At 40.0% G+C, this 1,263-nt stretch overlaps 1 protein-coding gene across 1 annotated transcript; it reads right to left on the reverse strand.

The window, feature by feature from the left end:
• Positions 1 to 270: 270 nt before the first annotated feature.
• LOC149231584 (uncharacterized) lies at positions 271 to 861 on the reverse strand. The gene has a single exon (XM_089381685.1). The coding sequence runs from the start codon at positions 859 to 861 to the stop codon at positions 271 to 273; it is 591 nt and encodes a 196-aa protein (XP_089237811.1).
• Positions 862 to 1,263: the final 402 nt, after the last annotated feature.

Here is a 1,263-nt window from a genome sequence, read left to right on the forward strand (position 1 = left end):
AACAACAGAAGCATGATGATTTGACTTTCAATTTCACTTGTGAGGTGCCTTGGCAGGATCCCACCATTCTGGATATCCAATTAATTCATAGCAACGTGACTTTGTATGCCCAGTTTCTCCACAGTGAGTACATACACGTTCTGATTTTGCAGCCCCTATTTCATAGCTACAATTTTGTGATCCAGATGACTGATTTTGGTCAGTTGTGTGATTCGGCAGACCAAAAGTGTGATCTGGTTTCGAATGTGTTTGTGATTGGTAAGGCTTGCCTCAACGAGCCACCATAGCAGCAGATTCAGAGTGTTCATGTTCACCATGAAGTGGAGCTCGGTGAATGGCATCACGACGAACATATGCATAAGTTGCTTCAAGATCGAGTGCAGGATCCTTTTTGAGAAACTCACCTCGAATTTGTTCAAAGTCTGCATCGAGTCCATTCAAGAAGATATGCACTCGCAGTCTCTCAACTAATTTTTTATAGGTGGCAACATCTTCGGGATCCTTCATGAAAATCCTATCACAATGATCTAGTTCTTGGAAGATTTCTACTAGATCACCATAATATGTGGAAATAGAATGACCAACCTGTTTGGTGGAGAATGCTCGTTGATTTAGTGCAAAGAGTTGTGATTCATCTAACCCATCATAGAAAGCTTTAGCAAGAGCAGTCCAGATTTCATGTGTAGCAGACAGTCTAAGATAGTGCTTCATAATCTTCGGTGACATAGAAGTCAGCAACCATCCATTGACCTTTTGATTTTCAGCATGCCACTTTGCATAGGAAGCATGAGTAACTTGCGGAATGGGTGTTTTACCCGTGAGGTATTCAAGCTTCTCACGCCCTATGATCTGCATTTCCATGATTTGGGACCAGAAATCATAATTAACTTCGGTAAGGATGATATTGGTGGTGAAACTGGGGTTTTCTGATTGAACATGAATAACTGGTACAGAAGATGATTCGGGTTGATCCTTAGTCATGATGCGAGGGGTATATGAGAATTCAAGCTATGAGGTGAAGAACCTCGCTCTGATACCAAGTCAAAAACAAGAAGTTTGTGTGAAAGGCTTCAATATTTTTCACTGATACTCGTTTGGCATAAATAGCCATTGTATACAATTTAGATCCTATAGTTTAGGACCATAATTGACTAGTATAAGGAAAGCTATAACTACTGAGATAAAATCACATATTTTCAGGGATTCTCATCTTTTGTACAGTTAGTGGTAGAGACAAATTAGGAACTTGAATTACGAAGAACC

Source organism: Pinus tabuliformis, chromosome J (assembly GCF_031772625.1).
Source record: "Pinus tabuliformis cultivar Carrire ecotype Pingquan chromosome J, CPIR1, whole genome shotgun sequence".
Lineage (NCBI taxonomy): Eukaryota > Viridiplantae > Streptophyta > Pinopsida > Pinales > Pinaceae > Pinus > Pinus tabuliformis.

Bases quoted from the DNA above. Each gene is read 5' to 3' on its own strand.
- LOC149231584 (XM_089381685.1), bottom strand. From the start codon at position 861: ATGGAAATGCAGATCATAGGGCGTGAGAAGCTTGAATACCTCACGGGT.